Here is a 24,778-nt window from a genome sequence, read left to right as displayed (position 1 = left end):
TGCTACCCCCCCAACCCCGGAGGGATTGTGCTGCGAAGGGCAATTCCCAGCCATTCCCAGGGGAAGAGGAGCTTCTGCTTCCCAGGATATTTATAAAGCACGGGAAAGTTGGACCGGCCCCGCGTTCCGGCGGCTGGCGGTCCTTTCTCAGCCTCACAGGGATGCGTTTCGGGTGTTCACTCCCAATTTACGCAGCAGCTGAAGCCAAACGCACCTCCCCGTGGCCGACGTCCCCTTCCTCGATGCTGAGCAGCGGGGCGGCTCACGGCCGGGAGGGATTTCCAGGAGCTGCGTGGGAACGAGGAGAGCGGGGGGTACCGGTGGGGTACCGGTGGAGTACGGCCAGTCCCCTCCTGTCCATCTGTCTCCACGTCCGTCCCCTGAGCCCCCACCCCGTTCCTGTCCCTTTCCTCCACCCTCCGGTCTCGGGGTGGGACGCAGGCGGAGCCGCTCCGCGTTGCCCGGGGCGGGGGGGTCCGGCCGTGGTGGGGAGGTCCGGGGGCAGGACGGGGAGGACCGCCCCGTCTGGGCAGCGCTGCGCGGAGGAAAGCGGCGCTCCCGGGGTTCAGCGCTCGGTCCCGGGTCGAAGCGGAGGTGCGCGCGGCTTCTCCGCCGCTGCTCAGTGCCCCCCGGTTCTCGGCGCCGGCCCCGCCATGCCCTCCTACCCGCAGCGGACCCTGACGGTGCTCCTGCTCTTCGGCACTCTGTCCGCCGCCATGGCCCTGCTCGCTTCCAGCCTCATCTTCCAGCTGCCGGCGGGTCGGACCGCTCTCGGAAGCGGTCCCGGAGCCGTTCGAGGAGCGCTGCCGGAGTCCGCGGCCGCCGTTTTGCTGCCGGTGTCGGCCGTGTTGGCCGCGCTCTGCCTCGTGCTCAACGTGAGCTGCCTCCTCCTCTGCCTCCTCCACGGCTACTTCAGCACGGAGCTGTGCCGGGGGCAGCCCGGGTCCGAGCGGTGAGAGCCGGGGGGGCACCGCGGTGGGGCTGGGGGAGCACCGGGGACTGGAAGGTGTGGGGGGGCACCGGGGTGCTGTGGACCCCTAGGGGTGCAGAGGGAGCTCGGAGGGGTCTCGCCACCCCTCTTTCCCCCCGCGATATTGGCCCCTCCCTGGGGAGGGTGAGCAGAGGGGACTGCAAGGGTTGGACGGCTCTGGGTTTGGGTGAATATCCCAAATTCCTCCCTGCTGTGCCCTGCCATGAAGTGGGGTTACCTCTGGCTGATCAACCCCGGGATTGTAAATTTGCCTCCTTCACTGGAGCTGCACGTAGTGACTGCACTGATGAGCTCACAGCTGCTGCACCCTATGGAGTTACCAAGAGCATCTCTGGGTGATCCCAGCCCTCGTGCTGTGTCTGCATCTGGGCTGTTTGTCCCCTGGCACCCATGTTTGTCCCCTGGCACAGTGGTGACCGCCAGGTGACCGCAGACCCACATTTGGTGACCAGCAGACGTGTGCTGACTTCATCATTACCAGCACATTTACACTTGCAGAACTGTTTCCAACGCCATTAGTTCCAATCTGCTTCCTCCACCATGACCTGGCTTTGGTCGGTGGCTCCTGGGTAAACCAAAAATAAAAGCAGTGTGCAAACGATGGCAGTTAAATGCAGCTCACTGGAAGTTGGTCTCTTCACGTGGCTCACACGGTGGTCCTTGCGGGGCTGTTTTGGGACCACTGTGAGCAAGTCACAACTCAGCTAGAGAAAACAACAGGATCTGGCAAAACTTTGAGTGTCTCACATTTCGTGTAGCAGTTCCAGCAAGTCTCACCTGGTGGCTTCCAAGTGATGCTGCAGCTCCACGTGCTCATTAGTGAAGATTCCCAGAGTAAACCTTGCTTACAGTGGAAAATCCACCCACTGGCTATGAATTTGTTTGAGATTTTGTATTCATTTGTGCTGGAAAATTCTCATTTGCCAGGTTGTGCAATTCTTCTCTGGAAGCCTCGGGTGTGAGGCAGGGTGAGCACTGAGCAGCAGCGATGGAGGTCACACATAGACACAGTGTGAGGGCAGCAACCTGCTCCAGGGCTGGGTTGGAGCAGCCCTTCCAAAGCTGTTCCCAAACAATTTGACTTTATACGATGCTTCCGTGCTCTTCTCCTGTATCCCCATGCGGTGAGAGGCTGTTTTTGGCTTTGCTGCTGGCAGTGCAAGGCTTTGGCAGGAGGGATCTTGCAAGGAGCAGGTCGGGAGTCTCAGCTCCGCTTCCCTCTGCCTGGGATGGGTCAGGCAGCGCCTCGTTTTCCCAGCTGTGAGCTGGGGGTTACACGTGTGTTTGGGAGGAAGAGAGGCAGCCTGGGGCAGGAGGTGCTGGGATGCAGCCCCTCTCCCTGTGATGCCGTTTGCTGCCATCTCTCCGTGGCCCCACCGGGCGCTGGTTTCATTAGGGGACCAGCTCACGTCCCAGGGACCTTTCCCACGTTGGGGCTGTCACACTGAATTACCGCTCCGCTTCTCAGCGCTGCGCTCAATAGTCCGAGCCAGCTCCAAACAAAGTCCTTCTCCTCCCCGCTAATCCCTCCCGACTCAGGTAATTAAGAAAACAAAGCGGCTGCTCTTCCTCGCCGGGCAGCGGGTTCAGGCTCTATTAACGGCTCCTGGCTGCAACAGGCCCAGGAGGAGGGCATCGTGCTGGGGCACTCGGGGGGGGGAAATGGGGACAGGGCACAGCGTCCCTTGGATGCTGCATTTGTCCCATGGGGTGGAGGGAGCCGGCTGCCGCGGAAGAGCAACGTGAGGGCTGGTCCTGCCGGGACAGTCGTGTCATGCTGAGCTGCAGGTCCCGTGTCCTTCCAATGGGCCCCAGGACTTCTGGAGGTGCTGCAGAGTCCGTGATGCTCTGTGCACCCCTGGAAAGGAGGGCCCTGCTGGAAAGGGGCTGTTCTTCTCGTGTGGTTTAGGCATGATTCAAATAGCAGCCCCCCTCCAGACAAAGGGCTTGCAATGTGAGCTGAGCAAAGAAATCCACTCCCGAGGCTGCAAAGACAACCTGGCCTTGCTTAATTCAGTGCACCAGCACTTTGCTTTTCACTCTTTCTTTAATGGGGAGATGGGCATGATGCCTCACTTTTGTTTCTTGCTTGCTCTACAAGGTTTGCTGAACAGGACAAATCACCTGCAGAGAGCCCTGAGCCACCTGAGTCTCTCTTGTCTGCCCTACCTGCTTTCCAAAGCATGGCCAGAATCAGGCATCTCAAAATCCCGTTCCAGAGTGGGAACAGCGCATGCAGAGCTGTGCAGCACAGGGGAAAGCCCAATTCTGCAGAGCTCCTTGGGTGTGGGACTCGGCCCTGAACTTCTCCATGCAAAAGCAGCATTTCAGTTCCTCAGCAGGGGCCAGGAGACAACGCAGCCCATCTCAGCAAAGTGTTTCTGTCCCGTTTTGCAGGGCAGCCTGGTTCCTCCTGGACAGCCGGACAGTTCGCCACGCGGCCATCGGCTTGTTCTGCTGCGGGGTCTCAGTCTATCTGACAGGTAAGTGCTCACTGCCCAGGAACACAGCCTGCTGTGGGGGGAAGGCAGGCACTGTGCCCAGCCCAGACCTCTCTCTGCTTGCTGATTGCCTGTGAGCTGCTGCATTTCCACCAAAGCATCAGTTTTGCTTTGCAAATAGCATCAGCTGTAGCGTGAACTTTCTTCTCTTGGTGAGCAGCCCCCACGGGGCAGTTCTGGCCTGAACTTTGCAGGTCAGATGCATCGCTTGAATCCATCTGCTTCCTCACGATGTGCTGCACTCCCCTTCCAGCTCTTGCCATCTACATGCTGCTGCTGTTTGAACTCGAGGCTGGCATCGCCAGTGCCTGCATCCTCTCCTCTGGCATCATCGTGCTGCTGGTGACGGTGACGCACGCCCTGGTCCGCGCCTCCCAGCTGTCACACCGCAGCCACTCCGAGATCTCTCACACTCTGTATGAGAACGACTCTGCCCAGCACAGCGAAACTCCCGGCAGCAATCTGAACAACAAGAGCGTCCCTGTGCCCCGGTCCCGGCCTGAGATCCACCGGGAGTTCTCCTTCCCTCCGTTCCTGGAGCGCAAATCTCAGCTGGGCTCTCCAGCCAGCAGCAATCTCACCTCCTCGGGCAGCCCTGGGGCACACTCTGAGAAGGAGAGCTACCACCTGCCCCGCACACACAGGACGCTGTCAGCAGAGTCAGCCTTGCTGCAGGCACAGGGCAAGCCCTGGAACGGCGTCACCCAGGAGATGAGGAATGTGCTGGCACGCAAACCTGGAGCCTCGGGCAAGGACTCGACCCTGGTGTGAGTGGAATGTCCATCTCATCACGGCAGAACTGCAGGCACCATAGCCAAGATCTGCATCTCTGTTTAGAGCTTAATATAGGTCACGTCACAGCCCAAGTGTCAATGATCTCTCACGAGATCAGGATGGCTGATTTTCCAACCTCTGCCCTCCTGCTCGGAGGATGCTGCATGGGCCTGTGCAGCCACAGCCATGGGTTTTCTTCTTTGCTGAGAAGACCGGGCTCCCAGCCCCTCCTGCAGTGCTGCTGGCACTTGTCTCCCTGCAAACAAGGACAGCAGTGGCAGGGCAAAGGCTCGTGCAGGACTGTCCCATCTCTGCAGGGCACTGACGGCAGTGAAGGAAGTGGCACATGTGTGAGGGGTGAGAAGACTTTGTCCAGGAGCAGACTACTCCCCTTCCCCAGCAATCCTAGCTAGTTTCTCTGGCTGGCCATGCCCCTCTCCCCTTCCATTGCCTTCCTACATCCTCCTCTATTCCCTCAGTCACCAGCACCTCAACCCTCTGGGCAGGACATTGGAGCTGCCCATCTGTGTTCTGTGGGAAAACCTTGCTGGGGATTACCTGCATGTCACCTTAAGAACGGTGCCAGTTGTCAGTGCTGAGAGCTGTGGTGCAGGAAGGGTTGTGTTGGCGGTTCTCTGCTGTCTGCAGGACAGAATGCACAAGTGCAACTGCTGCTTCTGTTAAAAATGAGTGGGTTTGGCTCACAGTTACTAAAGCTACATGCTTGGATCTTCCCCACATCCTCATCATCCAGCAATCTGTAAAGCATTTCACGGAGTGAAGGAAGGCCACTGATCCAGATCCCCCCTCACCCTCCATGTTATTATCCTCAGAGACACCTGTTACTCTCAGCACAATACACAGTACTTTTTTGGAAGTCTAGCACTGCTTTGATCCCTGTATCCTTGGTAAATTCTTCAGCAGAACAGAACTGTTGGTTCCAAGAGAGATTAACACTGCATGACACAGAATGAAGAAAGTCCTTTTTTTCCCCCAAAGAACGGGACAGTTTCTTTCTCACTTGAAAGGCTCCAACTCCGCATGTCTTTGTTTTGCTCCATGCCCTTTGAAATACACAGAACCAGCAGGCTGCAAGACCCCCCAGCCCGAGCAAGCAAGAGGGGAAGGTCTGAGACAGAACAAACTTGTTTTTCCTTTTTATTATTGTTCTCCCTAAGACCAAACTCAGCGACTTTTTGGCACACACACAAAAAGCTCTCCTTGCAGAACACCCCCTGAACAAGGCTGAAGTGTGCCTCCATTCAGTCTGGACACAGCCATCTACAAAATACTGAAAGAAGACCTAGTTTTTCTGAGATATTTCTGTGGCCAACAGTTAGAGAAGAAAAATGCCTCCTAGCAGTCCGCCATCAAAAAGAACTGGAAAGGACAAATGCAGAACCACCCCCTTTCCATTCCCACTGTGGGAAAGGATACGACTGCTCCCCAAAACATCCCCCAAAGGCAGTTCTGACCCCAGTGGCAGGGTTTTTACTGCTCAGGTGCAGCACCTTGTTACTGGGAACAGACAGGCAGGCACACACCTCTGTGCAGCTTCACAGACTGAGCAGATTTCTTATTCTTCCATGTGGTCGGAAAACATGGAGCTGGGCTGGAGAAGAAGGCAGAGGACAGCCAGTCTTGTTTGAAATCAGGAACTACCTGGAGGATTCTTGGCTTGTGGGGCAACAGTGCTGTAAAAAGAAACAGACAGTCACATCCAGCAGCAGGACATCAGCAGCCACGAGGACACGAAGAACCAGGGGTTCCCTCCTGTAAAAGTTCACTGCTTGCAGCAGGAGAGCTGCTTAGACAAGAACACCTTTCAGTGTTCTGTGCAGACTACATAGCAGCACACACCAGCCACCGTGGGTGTTAAGACAACAGTCTTTAAAGCCACACCACCACAAAAAAAAAAACAAACCAACAAAATGCAGTGTAAGTGCTGGGCAGCATGACCTTGCTGCACGGGCAACTGGGAAAATACAGAACCTGTACCAGAGATGTGTAAAGCAGAGTCATTCTGCAGAGACAGAGGCACTTTGTTTGCTGTGGTGGTTTTATCAGGGATGGACATTTAAAACTGTTTGTGGTGAGCATGGGTGTCTGGGAGTTTTCTCACTCCTAACCAGTCAGACTCCAATACCAACACAGTTCTCGGGAGACAAATAAACTGGACTCAGATGATCTGCTGGAAGACGTTTTAGTAGCTGTAATTCAACTGCAAAATACAAGAACAGAATCTTTGTGCTGTATCTGCCAGCACCACTAATCTCTATGGGACCTCCCTCAGGGAAAGAGCCACATGCATGACAGAGAACAGCACCAAGGGCAGCCTCTGACCTACTCCATCTCAGTAGCATCATCACACTCCAAGTGCCTTTAACACAAAGCTTTAGTATATTACAGAACCAAACATCCCTATTTAAATAAGGAAATAAATTATTTTCCACTTATCTCTTTCTGTAAATAAGATTATTTGCTTCTCATGGTAAACAAAGCCAGAAGATCACTGGAAGGCAAGCAGCACGCTGTTTTAAATAATAGTCTGGCATGACATTACTGAAATAACTGCTGGGCATATTTGTTCTGGGCTGCATTACACCACCAAAGCCTCTGTCAGGCAAAAGGGTCACTGATAAATAAGCAGGGCAGTGTCACAGTGCCTTGCTACCTGCGGCCCTGAGCGGCGTTCAGCTGATCCTTCATGGCAATGGCATGCTTGAGGAGACTGTCAATGCTCTTGAAGTACACGCTGCTGTCGGTCATGCTCTTTATGGCACTGAAAGAGATAGGAGGACTGGTTAGCATACCCTCAGACTAACAGTGCTTCACATCTTCGGATACTTGCTGGTTAGCGAGTGGATTTACTGCAGGAGACGGGCAGGACTGCGCTGCAGGCTCAGGTGGGGAAGAGCTGGTGCACTCAGCAACGTGAAACCCTCGAGGCTCTGGGAGCTCTGCCCTGCACCCTCACACCCCCACCTGACTGCTTTCTCCCTGGCTCACACCAGGAAGCCATCAGTGAAGCACAGGCGACCTCTGCTTTGCTTCTACTACAAAGCCTGCGCTGGTGAACGCAGCCCTCTGACTGGGTGAGTCTGCAGTACCTGCAGGCATACTCCACGGTGTAGATGGCTCCTTGGCTCTGCTCCTCCCAGCTCTGCATGTCGGACTGAAAGGAACAAGAGGGCAGTGTTAGGTGTGCACTCAGTGATGCAGCTCACAGCGATGAACTCTGCCAGCTCTGCACAAATGAGGGCTCTGGCTGCTTTTCACTAGGAGCCGCGTTTGGATTCTGCCTACTGTGTGACAGCCTGTGATGCTTGGCTCTGGGTGCCAAGCACTTGAATTGGAAAGAAACATTTATCTGGAATGGCTACTGGTTGGAGCCAACACTTGGGATGCACTGGCAAAATCCTCCTTGTTTTCAGATGTACCCCTGAGCCAGCTGGGAGCTGCAATGAGGCAGACTGCAAGCAGCCAGCAACTGTCACAGAGTGCCAGAATGCCCAGATCCCTGGTGTGCTTGGCCCAACACATCTCTTGCTGAGTCCAATCCTCAGCTCCTTGTGCAAAACCAGGTGAAACAGCTCACTTCACAAGACTGAAAGCTCTCATTTCATTCTGCTTGCTATTTGTAAGCATTATCACAACCACAAACCTCCTCTAGCCTGCTCTGAAACTCTGCCTGATCCCTAGGAGCAGTCAGCACTGTGCCCTTCCTTTCATGAGCTCGGAAGGAGCCCTGTAAACTTCACACAAACTCAACTACATGCAAGCAGTTCTGGCATGGGATGCAATTGTGTGCTGTAGCTCTCCAAGGAGAGGGAAAACCAAATGCACACACAAATCACAATGAAAGCACAGCTGAATTCAGAGGCGTTGCTCAATAGATAACTATTTCAAAAGTGCTTAAGTAGTTTGGGCACTTTTTGAAATATGTTCTCATGGGAGCTAATTCTCAAGTCTATTCTGTTGGGTCTAGTTACAAGCCAAAGAAAACGCAAGGGCCTCTTTTTGTGACTGAAGGAGGTCGGCTAGGAGCTTGGAGTGCATCCAAAATCACTTCTGCTGTTCAAAGCCTGTCCTACATCGGGACGCTTGACCACATAGCTTTAAAATACAAAAGAAACAAGTCTCTACATGCAACACTGCAGGCAGTTCTCTGCAGGGGAGGGTCCTCCGACCCGACTCACAACCCCACAAGCTGTCCTGCAGAGATCACACTTATCCCAGAGTCCAATCACGTTTTACATGACCATAATCTGATGCTGAAAACAGGCTTTGCGAGCAGAGGCAGCTGAAAGAGACAGCTATGTCCCGCAGCTCTGCAGCCTGCTGTCTCCAAGAGGTGCCAGATGATCTTTAGCAACCATTTAGAGCCCAGCATCGCACTGGCTCAGTCACCAGAGCAGCTTAGCACTCTCACTGCCCTGCTGAAAGACAGCTCTGTCCCACGAAGGGCAGGTGACCCCACCTACCAACCATTTCCTCCAGCAGCAGCACAGCCTCTGGACAATTTCAAGTACTGACTGTCAGCTTGCAAAGCCCAGGGCAGGATGATGGCACGGTGATAAAACTGGGAAGCCAGAGATGGTGACTGCAAAGCTCCTTTGAAAAGGTGGAAACAATACAGTCACTTGCCTGTGGCCCTGAGCACAAGCAGATTTTAATAACTTCTCAGTATCAGTGCCAGTGATGTCCATTCTCAGCATTCCCACTACTTCCTGGGAATGCTGTGCCATTAATTAGCAACAAAAGCCTTTCCCTAAAGCTCTTCTTCAACTTTTCTTAACGTCCTTCCTTCAAATTCCCAGGAGGTGCCTTTGGATGCAGTTTAAGAACTAAAGCCAGCTATTAATATACTAAGGATATATTACTGTTGCTTAGCAGTAAATTAATGAGGAGATGTAAGTTCTCAAAAGATCAGGGGAAATCCAGAAAGGCAGCTTTGTGCAGAGCAGGGCTTAGCAGCACAGCTCCGACACGTGGAGGCAGTGAGGGCCCTGCATTGTGCTCCATCTTATCAGCAAGGGGCTAAATCTGCCTGGAGAGTTTGAGATGGTAAGGAAGGTATTAAGATTATTTTTAATCAAATCAAAGAAAGTTGCTTGTTGTAAAGACATGGAGGTGACCTTCTTCTTGCATACTTCCCCCCCATCCCCCAGCTCTCTCCCTCCTCATTTTTCCTAGGTTTAATCTCCTCAGGAATTGTAAAAGCTGCATTTCAGGAGAACTCTGCCAACCATGGACAGAGCTGCTGTAAGGCTGAAAGGAAAGCTGGAAAGCACCAATAAATCCTGTTTCCTTTATACATTACTTGCACCTTGGGACTAAATTACAAGAGAATGGATCCAGGCAGAACACTCCTTTTTCTTCCTTTCCATTCTTAGGAATTAAACCCACCTTAATTCAGAGCCTTTGCTCTGATTTAGATAAAACCTGACAGTGCTTTCACGGTGTACAGCCCTGCTGACACTTTCCTGTTCCAGTGTCTTCTAACAGAGCCGATGGGCTTCAGCATAGCAACCCAAAGTATCCATCCCCACCTAATCAACGCTCCACAGTGCCGATGGCCCCATCAGGGCACTGAGCACACCCCTCTCCTGGGGGCTTGGCTGCCTGGTTTGCTGCAGACAGCAACGAAAATAAGAGTGGGATGAAGGACAAGAGAAAGAACCTGACCACAATTCCAGCGTCAGCAGCCTGGCAGCGTGGTCAGGATGCCAAATAGCTGCAGGGAGGAGAGCACACTCCCAAACATGGCACTACAGCCTTGGAAGAATGAATGTGGGGGCTGACGAGGCTGGAGGAGACACCACCAGCAGTTACACCTACTGTTGTTTAAGCTGCAAGAAAGAATTTGCTTTACATTTTTCCCCAGCCCTTACCACATCAATGCATTGTTAAACACGAAGGAAACAGGAAAGCAGTTGAAAGCTGGAAGTGCCCATGTGGTCATCAAAAAGAAATGGATAGAAACAGCAGCATCTTTGAGCTACTATTAGGAGGACAGTCCTAATATTAGAGGGGGACAGTGAGATTGGGGTGGTGCTGGGGCAGTCCTAAAGCAGAGGACAATGAGCATTCCATTCAACCTTGACCTGATGTGCACCACTACTGCAGGGAGCACACAGAGCTCCTCCTCCTCTAAGCAGGACACCGCTGTCCCAGCTGGGGTCTGCACCCAGGGCAGGACAGATGCTGTGAGGCTGGACGTGAAGGTATCAAAGGCATCTGATGGTTGTGATGGCTGCAGTCACATGGGGACACACAGTGTCCTCAGATTTGCTGCTGGCATCCACAGGACTGCAAAATCTTTCTTATGAGAAGAAAGTGGAAAAGAGAAGCAATTTTGGCTAAAAAAAAGAATTCTCCAGGATGGCTGTAACCAGCTGAGACTGAGAAGAGAATGCCTAGCAAGAAAAATGAGAGCAGCAAAGGTTTTCAGAGATCTTGTTCAGCACAAACCCCACTGTCTAACAACCAGCACAGTGTCCAGCTTGTTCACTAGGCTGCTGCTTCCATTTGTGCTTCTGTGCTGCCCTTCACTCTCCTCCCTGTTATAAACCACTCGGTGATGGAAACTGATCTCTTCCCTCTGCATGACTTGTCATACAATTTGTTCAATTTCCTTTTGTTCCAGACACATTCCCTGAAACCGGGGCTATCTTGATTAAATGAAAGCAAGTGACAGCTCAGGAATAATTTTATAAACCTGTCTCCTGCATCCCAGTGATGCAATCGCATCAGCATGTGCCATACATACATATACATCTCTATATACCTACCCTTGCATACAGAGATGTATATAAAATGTTAATAAATAATTGAATAATAAAGTGTCACAATCCAGGTTAATTTGGAAACTAGGGCTGTAAAGCAAAGGTGAAAAATGAGGCCTGACAGTGCATTAGCATAGACATGAAGCAGTAATCTATTCATGAGACATCACTCCTAATGAATCATGACTGGCAGAAGAGGGAGAAGGACAACAAGGCTGGCATTAAAGTGTCTCTGCTCCGTGCTCTGGAGGAAAGTAGGAACACAGCTGTGAGATGCGATTCATTATCCTGCCTTTCCTTGTGTGGGCTCTTCTCACTTGTTTCTTCCCACTCCCCCTTCCCTCCTCTCACCCTCCTCCTTGTTTTATGTAGGAAATAAAAATCTTGCAGTGTAGTCAGATGTAATAAGATTTAACGTCTGCCTCCTCCCCCCCTCCCTGCACAAGAACCGTTTTTCTTTGTCTCCACACACACAACCAGCACTGGGAGCTCAGGGATGTGCAAGTTTTACCCCAGATCTGTGAGTGAACATGTAAATCCCCCTCATCCCCCCCAGCGTGGGCCAAACGGGGTCCCCTAGCACCTCCCACACAGCGCCTGTGCCCTGATGGCTGATTTCCTTCCCGAGCCAGTGAGATAGGAACAACGTGGCAGCTCAGGAGAACAGCTCTGGTCTGACTGTCTCAGGGTTTGTGAGCTCAACTCACCTTGTGCTGAGCGAGCTCTGGAAGCGATCGCCGGACGTGTTCCTGGAGCCGGTACAGGGCCACGGAGGGCTCGTTGGCCAGCACATACATGCTCTCTGTGAATTTGTCTGTAACTGCAGAAAGGGAAACAACAGAGTCACAGGAGGTGGGGAGCAATGGGAGGAATGTGGGGCTGGAAGGGCTCCCTTGGGTGCCATCTCTCAAGGTGTCTCTGGAAGATGTGGGGTTCAGAGAGCCCACTGCACCTCTCACAGCACAGCAGCCTTCTGACAAAAGGCTCCAAGTTTCAGTGTGCCAGAGAAGAGATCAGAGTAAAACCCCAAATATTCTAGCTATTAACCATGAAATGTTAACCAGGACATGATGGGAAAGCACCATTACACAGGTGGTTCATTGAACTCTCCATGTCACTGCACGTGCAGTGAGTTCAGCACCAGGTGGAGGCATCACCGTGGGACGCTGCTGGCCCAGCAGCCCCAGACCAACTGGGGTTGGCCTGGGCTTGGGAACTGCTTGTGCCTTTTCTGAGCAACCTGAGTTGGACTAGAGATGGGAGGGAGCAGCAGAGGGCCAGTGAACCTCCTGCCTCTTCCCCCACACACCAGCTCCAAGAGATGTCCTAAAAGCAACTGAAAAGCAGCTTTTCCTGCTGCCTTCTCACAGGATTCACCTTCCCAACGGCCACTTCCGCAAAGCTGAGGGCTGTGCAGGAGCTCTGAGCCCCCCTTCCTCCTGGATTGACGCTTACAGCTCCCGGCAATTGATAACGACGAGACGCAGAGCTCAGAGATTGCTTCCCGTCTGACTGAACAAAGTGGGGAGCGCCTTCAGCACAGCCAGAGGGAACATCTCTCAGGGCTGCGTTCGGGATAAGCGATTCCCCCCCTCTGTCTCAGGGCTTTGGTTTCAGTCACGACCGCTCCCAAACTGCGGCTCTTACAGTGGCGGCCACCGCAGCTCCCCTACGCGTATGCGAACAAATGCAGAACTGCGCGATACGATATGGTCGATACCCACCGCGATATGCCGCGATACGCCTCCCCTAGCCCCGTCACGGCGCCCTATCGCGGCCTGCTCCGTGGCGCATCGCCCCTCCCTCCTCTCTCACGACCCACAGGACTCTATCGCGACATCTGCTGTCACCGTAAGTCCCTGTCGTGGGCGGCCCTATCGCGACAGAACAACAGAACGCCACCGGAGCCCCTCACAGCCGATCCGGCCCCACCACCCCCGCGCCCCCGATCCGCTCCGATCCGCTCCGACCTTTCTTCACCTTCAGCTGCATCTCGGGCTCCTCCATCCCGCTCCGCCACCGCTCCCACTTCCGCTTCCGGTGGCGCCCCGCTCCAGTTCCGCCCCGGCCGGGAACGCCGCCCCCGGCTCACGCGTTCCGCCCCGCTCCCCCGCCCCTACAACAGGGGTTCCCCACACCCCTCTGTTGTCGGGGGCTGAGCCCATCCTGCGGCCGGGCCTCGGGGCTGCCTCGGAGTGCGGTCCGATCAGGTAAAGCCCCGCGGTCTCTTCTCCCGTTGCTCCCCGGTCTGTAAGTGTAGGCCTCGGGTGCGTACAGGCCGCGCCTTCCCTCCCCCCCGGTGCCAGGGCTGGGGATATCAGCAGGCAGCTCCAAGGGCTGCGACCCCCATCGGCCGCTTATCCCCACCTCCACAGGCCCGGAGCCTCCCGTCCCCCGGCCGGTGGGAGCCATGCGGGGGGTTTATCCCCTCCCAGCCCCATCTCTGGAGACGTGCAGTCCTGTTTCTGCTGGGCCTGGCAGCTTCCTTCCCCTCTGCCCCCCCCCTCCCTTCCCCTCCCTGTTCCTTTTTTTTTTTTTAATCTGTTCTCAATGTGCTGCTGTGTGGCAGTTTCCCCATGGAAGGTGAAGAAGAGGCCTCCGTGAACGATGGGGACAACCGGGAGCTCCTGAAAGAAGAGAGTGAGAAGGGAGCTGAGGGAGCAGCAGCCACGGAGGAGCCAGCTGGGACCAGGGATACTGGGGACGGCGGTGCCCCCCCGGGGCTCCTGCAGATGGACAGGGGCATGCAGTGCTCCAGCTGTGTGGAAGGTGACTGCCGGGGTGAGGGTGTGTCAGAGCTGAGACAGGGCACACACAGATCTGCTGGTGCTGGCTGGAGCCTGGAATCCTCACTAAAAACAGGGCTCTGTGGCACAGTGCCAGTGTGAGGGGAGTTTGGCTTCAAAACTTGAACCAACCTTCCAGGGAATTTCTTACAGGGAAGGAGCCTGGCAAGATTAGCCATCCTACAACCCCCCAGTGGGGTAGGAGTGTCTGTGTGCCATAGTTGGAGCCCAGCCTGTTCTCCAGCAAGTGGCATCAAGGTCCCTAATGGCCACCCTCCCTCTGCAGGTGGAACAAACACTCTCCTGAAGCCCTCAGCTGCCTCAATGGACAGGCAAAGGACCCCTGAGCTCTCAACCCTTGACAGTGAGTATCATGGAAATTGGTGCTTGCAGATCCCTGGGTGCAGCCCCAGTAAGAGACAGGAGCGGGAGAAATCATGCCCTGGCAAAAGAATCTCTCATCCTACAAAGACAGCTGGGGAAAAAAAAAGTTTTTTACTGCTGTTGGTCCCTTTTATAACATACCAAGACTAAGTCCAAATCCAGGCCTTGCTGATGGCTCATAGCAGCAGTGAGAGGTCGCTGTAGCTGCAGTGGAACTGGAGATTGCAAACTCTTTCCATATACTTTTCTCATTATACTACAAATTGCTTGTTGAAAATACGTCAGGCTTTCCAAGGGGAGCTCTTCCTCTGTAGGAGATATTAGGATGAACTTGAGTGCATCCTCAGGCTGTCCTCTGCAATATATCGTGTGCAATGATGCCATTAATGCAAGATCCCTGTCTCCTGCGGTGCCCCAGATGGACCACGCCTCTCCTTGGGCAGCTGTTCAGGCTGTTTTATCTTCTCTGCTCAGCTGTTGTTCCCCCACACTGGCCAAACCTTGATCTCCAGGCTTTTCATCTGCAAGGCAATAATTCTTTATTTTTGCAGGGGCAGGAAGGAATAGCTTCAGATAAGTCACATAAGGTTTACGTGAGCTTTTATGAGGCTTTTGGCCTCAAGTTAGTCTCGTTCTTCCCTAAGCACAGAGATGTGCCCTGACTCTTTCCTCTCTCTGGAACAGGTTTCCCCCTGAAGCACTCAAACACACTGACAAACAGGCAGCGAGGCAATGAGATTTCAGCCCTCCCAGCCACCCTGGACAGTAAGTAGAGCTGGGCAGATTGAGCTGTGCACCTCAGACTTCAGATGCATGAGGGGTGTGGAGGGAGGAGTGGAACTGGAAACCTCCCCCCATCTGCTGCTGCCATACTGTATGAAGCATCCACCACTGACCAGCAGGAGGGTGTTCATTACCCACTGGGGCTTGGGAAGATCAGATGGGGCTGTTCAGTTGGCACCTCCAGGGACTCCCCTGCAGATGGTGGATGCTGAGCTGGAAGCACTGTTTTGAAGGCTGAATTCTCTCTGTCCCCCAGCGTTGTCCATCCACCAGCTAGCTGCCCAAGGTGAGCTCAGCCAGCTGAAAAAGCATCTTCGGAAAGGTATGCATCTTCCTTTGGGTTCACACCTCAGATCATGCAGAGTCCTGCTGGGTCACAGAGCATCTTTTGATAAACCCTTGGCTTAGTTTTACAGCCTTTGCTGGGTTTACTTAGGGGACAGGAAGCAGGGAAGGTTTTAAGCATCCTATTTGTCTCATCTGTTTTTATGCAGGTGAGAACTTGGTAAATAAACCTGATGAGAGAGGCTTCACACCACTGATCTGGGCTGCAGCCTTTGGAGAGATCGAAACAGTCCGTCACCTGCTGGAATGGGTAAGGCCACACTTACATAGCACCTGATTATCAAGAGACTTCTCAGTTCCAAGCCCTGTGGCTGCCAAAATGTCTTGCACTGTCCTGATGTTGCCTCAGCCAGCCTTTCTCATGGCATCAAACAGGACACATTTTCAGGGGTAATGGGCCAGACAGTGCTGGATGCTTCTCATCGGGCTAAATCAGGAGCACAGAGAGCCTTATCTCACAGCTAGCAATAACTGTTTGTAATTAAATATCTGCTTATTGGTAATTTGAGATCAGACTTGTCACTTGGGCCCTGTAATCTGACAGTAAATGTGCTCACGGAGGTATCATTGCAGTTAATGAACTCACTGCTGCATTGTCCTCAAGAGCCAGGCATGCAGCCCAGGGCTGTGTGGAGGTGAACAGGAACCAGATCCTCCTGTGCCTTGAGTCAGGGTGCTGCCCAAATCTCAGTCCCATATCCACGTGTCTGCAAGTGCTTGTTCCACAGAAGCACTGGCCAGATGTTGGTTCTGTTAGCAGCAAAACTGCAGTTCATTACCAGAGAGACAAACAGAAACCAAAATTAATGAGGTGGTACACTGCTAAAGGATATACTGAAATCCATGACTAGCAGAGCTTGGAGCACAGGGTAGGTTTCTAGGTAAATTAGTAACAAAATAAAGGGTGTGTATTGTCCAGGTACCTCTCAGACCAGTATTAATGATCTGAAAAGAGGCCAAGTAACAGGAACTATCAGGCTCAGTTTAATGACATTAGAGAAGGGCTTTTAATTCCTCAGCTGAGATATTTATTGATTAAAATACGCCTGTTAAAGACTTTGCTAAGGGGAGGTCACTGGAAAAATGAGAGCAGTCTCTTCTCCATGAGACCATTGGGATGTGGCACCATACCAGCCATGTCAAGCTACCCAACACAGCTCTGCCAAGCACCCCAGGAGCCTTCACACACTGGGACTGACATCTTTGCTGTCCCCAGGGTGCTGACCCACACATGCTGGCAAAGGAGAGGGAGAGTGCCCTGTCCCTGGCCAGCATGGGTGGCTACACCGACATCGTCATCATGCTGCTGGAGAGGAATGTGGACATCAACATCTACGACTGGGTGAGTGCTGCCGAGTGCAGACTGCTGTGGGAACCACACCAGTGCTAACCAAGACCCAGACAGGGCTTGGTGAAGCTCATTATAAAAAGGAACAGCGAGTTCACATTGTTCTATGCTGTTAGCAGCCACGTGTTTCTCCTTGCTGCTTCCCAGGCTCACGACGATCATTTATTTGCTCGTGCAGTTGTTTTGAGAAATTAATCTGGATAATAGTTTTAAATTGTTTTCTCAGCTGCTCACACTGGTGATGTTATGAGCCTCTAGGAAACTGCACTCAGAAATTAAGGCTGCCTTTGAAATTATTTTACGGCATACAGAGAATAAAACCTGTGCAGAGCCACTCTGCAACAAAACACCCAGTTTGGAGCTGGGAGAGGGCAAAAAGGGCAGGGCCTGACTGCTCCAGGAGGAGCAGGAGCTGCATGAGCACAGCCCCACGCGAGGCCAGCAATGACACAGCTCCTTCCCTCTCCCTGCAGAATGGTGGTACTCCTCTGCTCTACGCCGTGCGTGGCAATCACGTCAAGTGTGTCGAGGCCCTTTTAGGTAATGGGGAAGATCTGCGCTTACTCCTTGGCCTTGAAATCACTGCTTGTTGGTAACCACCTTGGGGACAGAGTGTGACATGCCTGGGGGGAGAGACTGAGCAGCCTGGGGGTGTCACAGGGCATTGCCCAGCCAGGATGGGCACTTTTTTGGGGTCTCTTCACCCTGTGCCAGCTCTGGAGGGGACGCCGTGGGAGCCCTGTGCCCTGATTTCCACTGCCTGCTTGCAGCTCGTGGTGCTGACCTGACGACAGAAGCAGATTCTGGCTACACCCCGATGGATCTGGCTGTGGCTCTGGGACACAAGAAAGGCAAGTGTCCCCTCCATGCTTGGCACAGAGCCTCATCTTCCTTCCCTGAAAAGCCTTCAGGCAATTCCCTGCTCCCAGCCCTGCCCGGGGCTTTTTTTTGACCTTCCAGCACAGCTTTTTGACTTTGCCATGCAGAGAAACTAAGCCAGAGAAATCAAAATGGGTCCTATTCCCTTATTCCCCAATTCCAAACCAGTGCTGTGCTGGCACCAGGGCTGGGACAGAGGAGATCAGTGTTTCCACCTTCCTGCTGGAAATCAGAAACCAGATAGAGACTAGGTCCTGCCTGCAGAGATACTGCCTTCTAACAGCCCTGGCTTCTCTGGGTTTCATTTCTCCTCTTTCCCCCTTCATTAGTCCAACAGGTTATTGAAAATCACATCCTCAAGCTATTTCAGAACAAGGGGCTGGAGTGACACAGCAGCTCATGCTGCACTGCGCTTCTCTGGGCCGATGCAGGGCTCTCCTCAGGGACCAACGTGGTCTGACCCAGTGGTCCCAAAATGGGCAGCAGCAAGATGCTTCTTGCAAGGAGCACGTGGAGGAAGTTGGTGAACTGCAGCAGGTTTCTGCCACTCCTGGAAGGTGGCACTGCCTCAATGCCTTGCACCTAGGGACACTCACTCCTCAGGACAGCTGCATTTTTGCTCTGTCCAGGCTCAGCTGCTTTGTGCGTGCATTCAGGTATTGCATTTTTGGAAATAAACTCTAAAGCAGCCACGTGGAGCCCTGTTTGATGCCTCAGTTGCATCCCCTTGGTCTGTCACGGCAGCCAGCCCTCAATCCCAGCACCAGCTGCCTAGGAACTGCAAAGAGGAACTGGGCCAATCAACCTCTTGAAGGCAGGCACCCTCCTACTGCCCCTAAATTTCTCTCCAGAGCTGTCTCTTTGAAGAGCGTAGCTCGTTCTTATGCCCATAAACTTGCCAAGACCTCCCTGCATGCAGCACTATAACCAGCCAGAGAAATATCCAAGGGCATTAGCAAAAAGCAGCAGGAAGCATCTCCCTGCCAGCCAGCAACGCAGCAGGGCCTCAGCCAACAGCTGAGCCAGAGCCCTGCAAGTCTGCAAACAGCTGCTCCATGTTCAGGGGTGGCTAACGAAGGCAAGAAACAGCCAGCACCAGAGCTCAGGGGGGGGGCAGCTTCTCCTCCTCACCCACACCCAAGCCATACACCACCATTCTGACAGCACTGAGTCCAGGACACACACCGAGGGGCTCAGTCCTGGAGTGTCATTTGCCAAAAGAGCAGTTGGGAAGGAGCTGTGGGGACACCACCATTTATTCAGCCATCTGCACAGGCTGCATCCCACCAAAAGACAGCAAAGGTGGCTTACAATTCCAGCACGTAGTGCTCTGCACGAGCGTCCCTCCTGCTCTGCCATCCCATGGGGTGCAGTTCCCCGCTCCATCAGCACTTTGGGATACAGCTGGGGGTGGCACATCACTGCTGGTGGGGTTTGCTGTCCCATTCCCCCACATGAGCAGCTCTCCCAGAGGGGAAAGCAGGTGATGGGTGAGCAGCTGCTGCCCTACAGCCTCTCCCCCAGCACCTGGAGGTGATACACCACAATGCGTCCAAAGAAGTCAGTGCTGTTCTCAAAGGTGATCTTCAACGTATCCAGCGCTGTCTCCTCCACCTGGAATCTGTGTGGGGCCCATGAAGGAAAAAGAAAACAGGCAGGGGAACACCTCGACTCGTGGGAGATCTGCATGGGTGGGGATGTCCAGAATGACTGCAGCTCTGCTGAGCTGCCAGTAGCAAAGTGCCACCAGGCACCTGCAGAACTGTCACCAACGAGACAGCTCTTCCAACCTGCAACGTGGCAAAGGATATCTGCATGGCATTGATGTCCTCGGGGTACAGGTCGGATATTTTCACCAGTTCTTCACCTGTTCTGCAGCCTGTGAAGGATAAGGGCAGAGGCAGTTGTGCAGAGATGCTACGGGGCTCTGCGGGCTGCAGCAGGCACAGCCCCAAAAACCCTCAGGTGTGCACAAAGGGAAGGAGAGCATCCACAGCCCCCACAGCCCCTCACCTTCCAGCGTGCACAGCCGGCTGGAGAACCCCCCCTGGAACTGAATGTGGAGTTGTGAGACTCTGACGGTGTGGGGGAAATCCAGGGTGACCCACTGGCACGAGCCCTGGAGGCAGAGGTGATACCGGGGCTGCGTTACGGTGGGGACAGAGGGCCGTGCGCTCCCGTCCCCACACCCTCCATCCTCCCCCGTCTTCGTGCCCCCCACCTGGTCCGAATTCCAGCACGTCTCCTCGTTGGCGTCAAACATGTGCTTCTTCCCGAACTGTTTCACGTCGCGGTTCAGCACCGAGCTCACCCTGCCGGGGGGGCAGCGGCACCGTGCCGGGGTCAGCGGCACCCGGTCCCGGTCCCGGTCCCCGTCCCACCCCCCGCCCGGGACCCGACTCACCGCGTGGCCGTATCAGCGCAGACCAAGGGCTCCGCGGGCATCGCTGCGTGCGACGGACCTGGACGGCAATAAGAGCATAGCGGGAGCACGGCAGGGACCCCCGAGCAGCACCGGAGAGCCCCAGAAGGCACCTGAGCAGCGTTAGGGAACACGAGAAATACGAACACCCGAACAACCCCCGGACCCGCGCTCACCCCGTGCAGGAAACGCCGCCGCCCCTTCCGCGGGGCCCGAACCGGTCCCGCCCCGCTCCGCTCCGCCCCCCGCCGGTCCCGCACCGCCCGGGATGACGGTGGGGGGCGCGGGGAACGGCGGCCGCGCGCTGATCCTGCAAAGGCTTCGCTCCCGCCCCAGCACCCCCCTCCCGGCCCCAGCACGGGCTCTGAGCTCCGGATTACGGGGACCCCCCCAGCGGGGCTGACTCAGGGCCGCCCCCGGCCCGGTGCCCTCCTGGTCCCGCTCTGTAGGTGGCAGTGGAGGAGCGCTGCTGGAAACAGCGGCCTCGAGGCACTGCAGTGAGAGAGTGCGGTGTGTGCAGGAATCCTTGCACGCCGGAGCATCGCTGCACACGGGTATCTCTGCATGCTCCAGCATCCCCGCACAGCTGAGCATCCCCGCATCTTCCAGCATCCTCGCGTGCTCCAGCATCCCTGCAATGGAGCATCCCGTGTTCAAACACCTCTGCACACCCCAGCACGCTCCCAAATCCCCGCATGACCCCAGAGCCCCTGCACCAATGAAGGAAGCAGAGGGTGACCCCAACCCTCCTGCAGCACTCATCCCTGCTGGGTGCTGAGCTGCACACCCCGAGTCTCCGTGTCCCCAGCAGCTGCGCAGGGAGCAATAGCCCTCTGCACACACATGGCAGCTGTTAAGAACACTCCCTCCCAGGCACATGGTGCTGCTGTGCTTGCCCATGGCTCGGTGTCTTTGTGGCTGCTCGGTGATGCTGCCAGCCCCAGCCCTGCTGCATTCCGCATCCCCCACCAGCCTCAATTTGCTGAGGGAGGTGACAAAAGCCACCACCTCCACCGCGGTGATCTGCAGCCCTCTGAAACATCCCAGGGTGTTTGTCTGCCGGCATGAGTCACAGTGACCGTGCTGAGGCTGCCTGCACTCAGGCAACAGCAAAAATAAACCCAGTGCTGCAAAGTCCTCACCTCCCCCTCGCAGCACAGCTCTGTGCAGGGCCTGGGGGCTTTGTGTTCCTGCCTCGGTCCCCCCCCAGCTCTGTGCACACACGTGTGCATGCTGGCACATGTGTGCACGCGCACACGTGGCGGTGAGGACACATGCTAGCACACACGTGCATGCAGTGGCACACGCCAGCGCACACGTGCACGCATGACGCATGCTGCTGCACCTTCCTCCTCCTCCCTCCTTGAGTTTTGCCTGAGAAATTGGGTCAAAAACACAGGAGCCTTAAATGTCACTCGGTTAATCGCACGTCGGGGGACCGGGCTGCTATTTCTGCTGCTGCGACCCACGCCTCCTCCCTCCTGCCTCTCCCAGCAGCATCCCAGCTCTGAGTGGGGCACATTGAGGTTTCTCTGCATTGCTGAAGCCCTACTGCCCTGGGGGACACCAGGCTGACATTTCCCCCCCTGACCCAGCCCCAGCCCACTCTTTCCTGCTCAGCACCCCACATCCCCGAGGCTCTTCATCCTCTACATCTCCTTCACTCTCGAGGAATGGGTTGCTTCACTCCTGACTGCAGCGCTGAACGCTCCCGGCTGCCATCCAGCCTGCACTCAGAGCTGCCTTCATCCAAAACCCCATGGAAGAGGCCGCAGGGCAGCACGGAGCCAGAGCCCCAGCCCCACTGCTGGGAGCCCCCCAGGAGCAGTGCAGGCAGGTCGTGCTGGAGCGCAGGAAACGCTGCCAGGGCTTTTTGTGTGCTGGGTGCCAGCGTGCGAGTTTTGCTGAGCAACCTCGGCTGGCACAGGAGCTGCTTCCAAAGAAGAAGCGGGTGTTGTGCCCTTTGCAGTTAATTACTTGCAGCAATTGATTTCCACTTCCGTGTAAACACTGGGGATTACCGGTGAATGCAGCACAGCCCATTCAGCGCCGCGGCCGCTGCCCTGCACAGTGCTCTGCCTGTTCTCAGGGAGCTCCATGGGATGCAGCTCTGCCCCCATCCCCACGCGGAGGGGCTCTGGGTGCCCACATGGGGGGTCTGGGAGGGGTTTGGTGCATTGCTGGCACTGGGATGGGAATTGATGTTCCATAGCAGGGTGGTGGTATCTTCGTACTGGGAAGGAGCAGTGCATGGCACTGAGAGAGCATTGCACTGGGAGGAGGCAGGATGAGGGATGTCATCCCGGTGACCTTGTTGTGGCTGGCTGCAGAACTCCCAGCAGGGTGAGCACCCATAGGTGGAGCAGAGAGTGCTGAGCACCCGCAGTGCTCAGTGACCCTCAGTGCCGTGGGGGTGCTGGCTGGACCACTACGGTGCCTCTGGGGCCAGGGAGTACATGTCACTGTGAGCAGGTGGCAGGGGGGGATGTGTGCTGTTAATGAGCCCGGCTCTGCATGCAGGAAGTGCTGCTCAGTGCATGGTCAGGACCAGGAGGGCAATTACCACCAAGGCTAATAAAACAGCACCACATCCAGCCCTGTGCTAATTGCTGCAGGTGTCAGGGGAGCTGATGCTGGGTTAATGTCCCATGTGCCCGTGCTGGAGGGAGACGTGTGTACTCTATCGCCACACACCCAAATCCCCCATCCATGCTGCACTGGGGCAGAGGTACAGGTTTGGATCCCTTAGAGCTGGTGACAGTGCCACTCCTGGGAGTCCCTCAGGGGGACAGGGATGGGTGACAGCCGTGTCCCTGTGTCCCCAGAGAAGGTGGGTGCTGTGGGAGGGCTCAGGAGTGGGGCTGGGCTGCCAGAAGGCCGGAGGGGGATGGGAAGGAGGCAGTTGCTATGGAAACAGAAAATAAAATCAATTCATCCTGCTGGTGGGTTTGGAGGGAGTTGTGCCTGGCCAGGGCAGAGCCCCAGCACCAGCACTGTACCCTTGGCAGCCTCCAGCCCAACACTGCATGGACAGAGACCCCACTGTGCCCTGGTCACCATGCTGGGGTCAAGTCCAGGGCAGTACTAGCTTAGACCAGGAGCAGGGACACTGCAGGGAGCAGCAATGGGGCTGGGGACAGCGTATCCATGGCAATGGGGCTCGGCTCATCCCCTCTGGAGCATCGAGGTGCCCTGCCACGTCTTGTCATCGGGGTGAGCTGCCATCGGGGTGTGCTGCCCTGCTCCAAACCCAGCACTGACACCACAGCCACATCTCTCCCAAACCTGACACTGCTGCTCACCCTGCATCCGGCCCCGCTGAGCCGTCCGTCCATCCATCCATCCATCCGCTGCCTGTCCCCGTTGCAGTGCCCCGAGTGCTGGTCCCAGCTGCAGTGGCAGGGGCCTCATTAACGCGCCACTCTCCCAATGAACGTGGCAGCTCTCCTGGAACCAGCTCCATTAGCTGGCGGCAGACCTGAGGAGAATAACAAGCAGTTCTGTGGGGTGCGGGATGGGCCCCCACGTGCACCCCGAGCGATGCGGCTGCGCTGCTCCATAACGGGGTCCCCTCTGCTTTGTGGTCCTCGGCAGGAGGCACACCTGGCTGAGAGCTTCCAAACTCATGCCACGTGTGGCTCCTGCTCCCTATGGCCATTCTGTAGTGGGGGGATGCATTGTGCCGACGCTCCAGCCCCAGTGCTGATGTCCCCGGGGGCAGGCGCAGGTCCTGGCCCTCATCCCCGTGCTGCACCCATAGGCCCACGGCCGCCTCCCCGGCACCCTCCCCGCGTCCCTGTCACAACAAAGGAAAACATCTCTGGATGGAAGCTGCAGGAGGGTCGTCACGGCAACACTGCTGCAGGATTTCACCAGAAACCCGTGTTCCAGCTCAAAAAGATGCACCAATCCCCTCTCTGTTCCCTTGGACAAAACCAGATGGGGATGAAGATGAGCAGAGCCGAAGAGCAGAGTGACCACGTGCTGCCATGCAGGGGGCCACCAGCCTGACCCTGCTGTGCCTGCAGACATGGGACACAGCGAGCTCCAGGCACTGGGAGCAGCCTGGGACAGAGCTGCTGGTGCCTTTCATGGGTGGGAGATGCCATGGGGACAAGGTGGAGAACGAGGACGGGCTGGAGGTGCGGCTGGACCCCACAGCAGACCCCAAGTCCCTTTCTTCACAAAGGATGGAGGACTGAGGACATCCCTCTGTGCCATGTGCAGCAGCATCTCCCATTCCATCCTGCCAAGGCACAAGGGGACACCAGGGCTCGGCCAGGGGGACAGAGACCCCACCTCTTGCCCTTAGGAACAGCTGATCGTCCCCAGTGTTTTCCCACCACAGGCCATGCTCCCCAGGCACGGCGCAGCTGCCAGCACGGGGGGAGCAGTGTCTATTAAATCCTCATCCATAAGCCGTGCTGGCTGGTGTCTGTTATGACATTTATCTCCACTCCAGAGGAGAGCTCCGATAACTCACTGCCGGCACCTTCGCTCAGCAAGACAAATGGCTGGCGGCGCATCGGCACGGCTGGGGCTGCCCATGGGGCTCACTGCTAACCAGGCTCGTCCCACAGCCATCCTGCAGGACAGGAGCTGTTCTGGGGAGGAATCACCCACCCGAGGCTGTGCGGCTGTTATCAGTTCCCTCCTGGGAGAGGGGAAGAGCTGATGACATCCTCAGGCAGGGAACGCAGTGCAGATATGGGTACTGTTGTGGGTGTGGGACCAGGAGCATCCTCACCCCAAATGGTGCTCACAGGAGCAGGTGAGC

At 55.4% G+C, this 24,778-nt stretch overlaps 4 protein-coding genes across 8 annotated transcripts; 2 read left to right on the top strand and 2 right to left on the bottom strand.

Moving 5' to 3' along the window:
• The first annotated feature begins 450 nt into the window (after nt 1–450).
• Nucleotides 451–6,189, top strand: TMEM221 (transmembrane protein 221). The gene is made up of 3 exons (XM_003213282.5): nt 451–952; nt 3,389–3,474; nt 3,746–6,189. Exons 1-3 carry the CDS (start codon nt 654–656, stop codon nt 4,261–4,263), a joined length of 903 nt encoding a protein of 300 aa, XP_003213330.4. The 5' UTR covers nt 451–653; the 3' UTR covers nt 4,264–6,189.
• BORCS8 (BLOC-1 related complex subunit 8) lies at nt 5,412–13,159 on the bottom strand. Of its 2 annotated transcripts, none has more exons than XM_010725027.4 (5): nt 13,035–13,159; nt 11,762–11,874; nt 7,377–7,441; nt 6,941–7,048; nt 5,412–5,960 (listed from the first exon to the last, which is right to left on the bottom strand). In XM_010725027.4, the coding sequence occupies exons 2-5, from the start codon at nt 11,849–11,851 to the stop codon at nt 5,918–5,920; spliced, it is 306 nt and encodes a 101-aa protein (XP_010723329.1). In that variant the 5' UTR covers nt 11,852–11,874; nt 13,035–13,159; the 3' UTR covers nt 5,412–5,917. The 2 variants fall into 2 exon arrangements, with proteins under 2 accessions (XP_010723329.1, XP_003213319.1); XM_003213271.4 differs by having other exon boundaries at nt 13,025–13,158.
• Nucleotides 13,129–18,277, top strand: RFXANK (regulatory factor X associated ankyrin containing protein). 3 transcript variants are annotated; one of them, XR_014880135.1, is made up of 10 exons: nt 13,129–13,264; nt 13,624–13,823; nt 14,127–14,204; nt 14,909–14,989; nt 15,264–15,329; nt 15,502–15,602; nt 16,569–16,694; nt 17,174–17,240; nt 17,415–17,551; nt 17,909–18,277. XR_014880135.1 is itself a non-coding variant. In XM_003213270.5 (10 exons), exons 2-10 carry the CDS (start codon nt 13,631–13,633, stop codon nt 17,965–17,967), a joined length of 852 nt encoding a protein of 283 aa, XP_003213318.1. In that variant the 5' UTR covers nt 13,129–13,264; nt 13,624–13,630; the 3' UTR covers nt 17,968–18,277. The 3 variants fall into 3 exon arrangements, 2 of the variants coding, with proteins under 2 accessions (XP_003213318.1, XP_085067724.1); XM_003213270.5 differs by having other exon boundaries at nt 17,471–17,551; XM_085211598.1 differs by lacking the exon at nt 15,264–15,329 and having other exon boundaries at nt 17,471–17,551.
• Nucleotides 18,278–18,817: 540 nt separating this feature from the next.
• Nucleotides 18,818–20,262, bottom strand: NR2C2AP (nuclear receptor 2C2 associated protein). Of its 2 annotated transcripts, none has more exons than XM_085211599.1 (6): nt 20,178–20,262; nt 19,984–20,041; nt 19,801–19,891; nt 19,593–19,698; nt 19,370–19,458; nt 18,818–19,262 (listed from the first exon to the last, which is right to left on the bottom strand). In XM_085211599.1, the coding sequence occupies exons 2-6, from the start codon at nt 20,022–20,024 to the stop codon at nt 19,086–19,088; spliced, it is 504 nt and encodes a 167-aa protein (XP_085067725.1). In that variant the 5' UTR covers nt 20,025–20,041; nt 20,178–20,262; the 3' UTR covers nt 18,818–19,085. The 2 variants fall into 2 exon arrangements, with proteins under 2 accessions (XP_085067725.1, XP_085067726.1); XM_085211600.1 differs by having other exon boundaries at nt 18,945–19,202; nt 19,391–19,458; nt 20,178–20,260.
• Between the last annotated feature and the right edge of the window lie 4,516 nt (nt 20,263–24,778).

The sequence above is a fragment of the Meleagris gallopavo genome, chromosome 30, assembly GCF_905368555.1.
Source record: "Meleagris gallopavo chromosome 30, MGAL_WU_HG_1.1, whole genome shotgun sequence".
NCBI classification, from domain to species: domain Eukaryota; kingdom Metazoa; phylum Chordata; class Aves; order Galliformes; family Phasianidae; genus Meleagris; species Meleagris gallopavo.
Note: the sequence above shows the minus strand (reverse complement) of the source record. Positions and strands in the feature narration are given on the sequence as shown.

Excerpts from the sequence above, each read along its gene's own strand:
- TMEM221 (XM_003213282.5), top strand. The coding sequence starts at position 654 with ATGCCCTCCTACCCGCAGCGGACCCTGACGGTGCTCCTGCTCTTCGGC. Across the intron at positions 953-3,388 it reads GGGCAGCCCGGGTCCGAGCG|GGCAGCCTGGTTCCTCCTGG; the intron begins GTGAGAGCCGGG and ends CCCGTTTTGCAG. Across the intron at positions 3,475-3,745 it reads GGTCTCAGTCTATCTGACAG|CTCTTGCCATCTACATGCTG; the intron begins GTAAGTGCTCAC and ends CTCCCCTTCCAG.
- BORCS8 (XM_003213271.4), bottom strand. The coding sequence starts at position 13,061 with ATGGAGGAGCCCGAGATGCAGCTGAAGGTGAAGAAAG. Across the intron at positions 7,049-7,376 it reads ACCGTGGAGTATGCCTGCAG|TGCCATAAAGAGCATGACCG; the intron begins GTACTGCAGACT and ends TATCTCTTTCAG. Across the intron at positions 5,961-6,940 it reads AACGCCGCTCAGGGCCGCAG|CACTGTTGCCCCACAAGCCA; the intron begins GTAGCAAGGCAC and ends TTCTTTTTACAG.
- RFXANK (XM_003213270.5), top strand. The coding sequence starts at position 13,631 with ATGGAAGGTGAAGAAGAGGCCTCCGTGAACGATGGGGACAACCGGGAG. Across the intron at positions 15,330-15,501 it reads GAAAAAGCATCTTCGGAAAG|GTGAGAACTTGGTAAATAAA; the intron begins GTATGCATCTTC and ends GTTTTTATGCAG. Across the intron at positions 17,552-17,908 it reads GGCTCTGGGACACAAGAAAG|TCCAACAGGTTATTGAAAAT; the intron begins GCAAGTGTCCCC and ends CCCCTTCATTAG.
- NR2C2AP (XM_085211599.1), bottom strand. The coding sequence starts at position 20,024 with ATGCCCGCGGAGCCCTTGGTCTGCGCTGATACGGCCACGCG. Across the intron at positions 19,699-19,800 it reads CGTGCTGGAATTCGGACCAG|GGCTCGTGCCAGTGGGTCAC; the intron begins GTGGGGGGCACG and ends CTCTGCCTCCAG. Across the intron at positions 19,459-19,592 it reads CCGGCTGTGCACGCTGGAAG|GCTGCAGAACAGGTGAAGAA; the intron begins GTGAGGGGCTGT and ends TATCCTTCACAG.